Consider the following 1,605-nt stretch of genomic DNA (forward strand, 5'->3'; position numbering starts at 1 on the left):
TCGGTGTATAGACTCTAGACGTGTACTTTCTCAATAATTTTGCAGAAAGTCAGAAGTATAAATGCCATAATGTAGGGAATAAATCGATGAGAAAGTATTCAATTCACGTCTAGAGAATGCTTTCCGGTTCTTAGAAGAGGCTAGGGCTGCTGGAAAGATCAAATCTTATGGATTGTCGTCATGGCAAAGCTTCAGGTTGCCCTAAGGAGAGAAAAATCACGTCAATCTTGAAAAAGTGTTAAAATTAGCTGAGAAAGTAGGAGGAAAAAGTCATGGCTTCAGATATGTGCAAATGCCAATTAACATCTTGATGCCTGAAGCCTTTGCCTAGCAATACATAAGCGGTCAATCCTTCCTTGCAGTGGCAGAATAACTGAAGATAAACGTAATCTCAAACAGTCCTCTTCTCTCAGGGTCGCTAATCAACATCCCAATGCCCTCCAACCTCCTAAAGTGCAACAACAATGGAGCCAAGCATCTGCAACTCATCCGTTCAATCCCCTCAAAAGCTTTAGTTTGCACTCTCGTCGGCCAAAAACTCAATCGTCACGTAAAGAAAAACCTCTAAGTGCTATCGGTGCCTCCTCTAGATGAGGGTGAATGGTTGAGCGTATTCGTGCCATCCAATTAAGCAAAAGCGCCTGAGGAATAGCGTGAAACTTTATGATTGTATTCTATTGTATACTTTTATGTTTGCCGCCATGCCGTCTACCATCCCACCCCATCTTAAATGTTTGCTTATTTTTAACAAAAAGGATACGCTCCTTAACTCATGGACCTCGTACGAAAAGGAAAAGTAGCTTCGTGGAAGAAACTCATGCACTTTTTCTCATGATTCTCAACCGTAGCTCTTTTCCAAGGCATTTGAAGCCTTATCCCTTATGGGAAGGAAGTTTATCACCCTTGAAGAAGGGCAGAGTCATAAAAAAGATGATTTTTTTGAATATTGGGATTCAAAGTAAATCATCAATAGAAGAATCCGATAATTTTTCCTCCGATGTGTCTCTCCCTGCACTCGTCATGAGTGAAGATGCCTTGGGTGGTGGAGAGAACAAGATGTCCGAACTGTCTGGAGGGAAGAATGTTGTTGGTCCATTTCTCGAAGTCAGGGAGGAGAATATCGTATCTGGGGGAGATGACACCGCACTTGTTGATCCTTCCGATGAGTTCGATGACAATCTTCTTGCTTCTGTGATCATCAATGATCTCAAACTCACCAATGTAGTTGTGCTTCTGCATGATCCTCAAGAACTTGATGAGGACCTTAGAGACAGGCTTCAGCAGCACTTGCTTCTTTCCCTTACGCTCAGCGTTGACGATTGTCCTTAGGGCGTCGGAGAGGATGTTGACTTTCACCATTTTGTGGATTAAAGAATTAGAATAAAATAATATTTTAATCAATTAAACGCATCATTTCATAAAAGGAATCATTTCAACAATAAACATGGACCTTATTTATTTTTATCTTATATCGAAAATGAAAAAATGGACACAGATTTCCCCTAATTGGCATTTTCGCTACCTTTTAATGATGGATTGAATAGGGATATGGTTTAAATGAGGGAATAATGATCATTTCTTGGGTGCAGATGCAGCCAAATACCT

The 1,605-nt window shown here is 40.5% G+C and overlaps 1 protein-coding gene across 1 annotated transcript; it reads right to left on the reverse strand.

Moving 5' to 3' along the window:
- Window positions 1–966: 966 nt before the first annotated feature.
- Window positions 967–1,359, reverse strand: LOC116245246 (uncharacterized). The gene has a single exon (XM_031616900.1). It carries the CDS (start codon window positions 1,357–1,359, stop codon window positions 967–969), a length of 393 nt encoding a protein of 130 aa, XP_031472760.1.
- Window positions 1,360–1,605: the final 246 nt, after the last annotated feature.

This window comes from Nymphaea colorata, unplaced genomic scaffold (assembly GCF_008831285.2).
Source record: "Nymphaea colorata isolate Beijing-Zhang1983 unplaced genomic scaffold, ASM883128v2 scaffold0598, whole genome shotgun sequence".
NCBI lineage: Eukaryota > Viridiplantae > Streptophyta > Magnoliopsida > Nymphaeales > Nymphaeaceae > Nymphaea > Nymphaea colorata.

Bases quoted from the DNA above. Each gene is read 5' to 3' on its own strand.
- LOC116245246 (XM_031616900.1), bottom strand. From the start codon at position 1,359: ATGGTGAAAGTCAACATCCTCTCCGACGCCCTAAGGACAATCGTCAAC.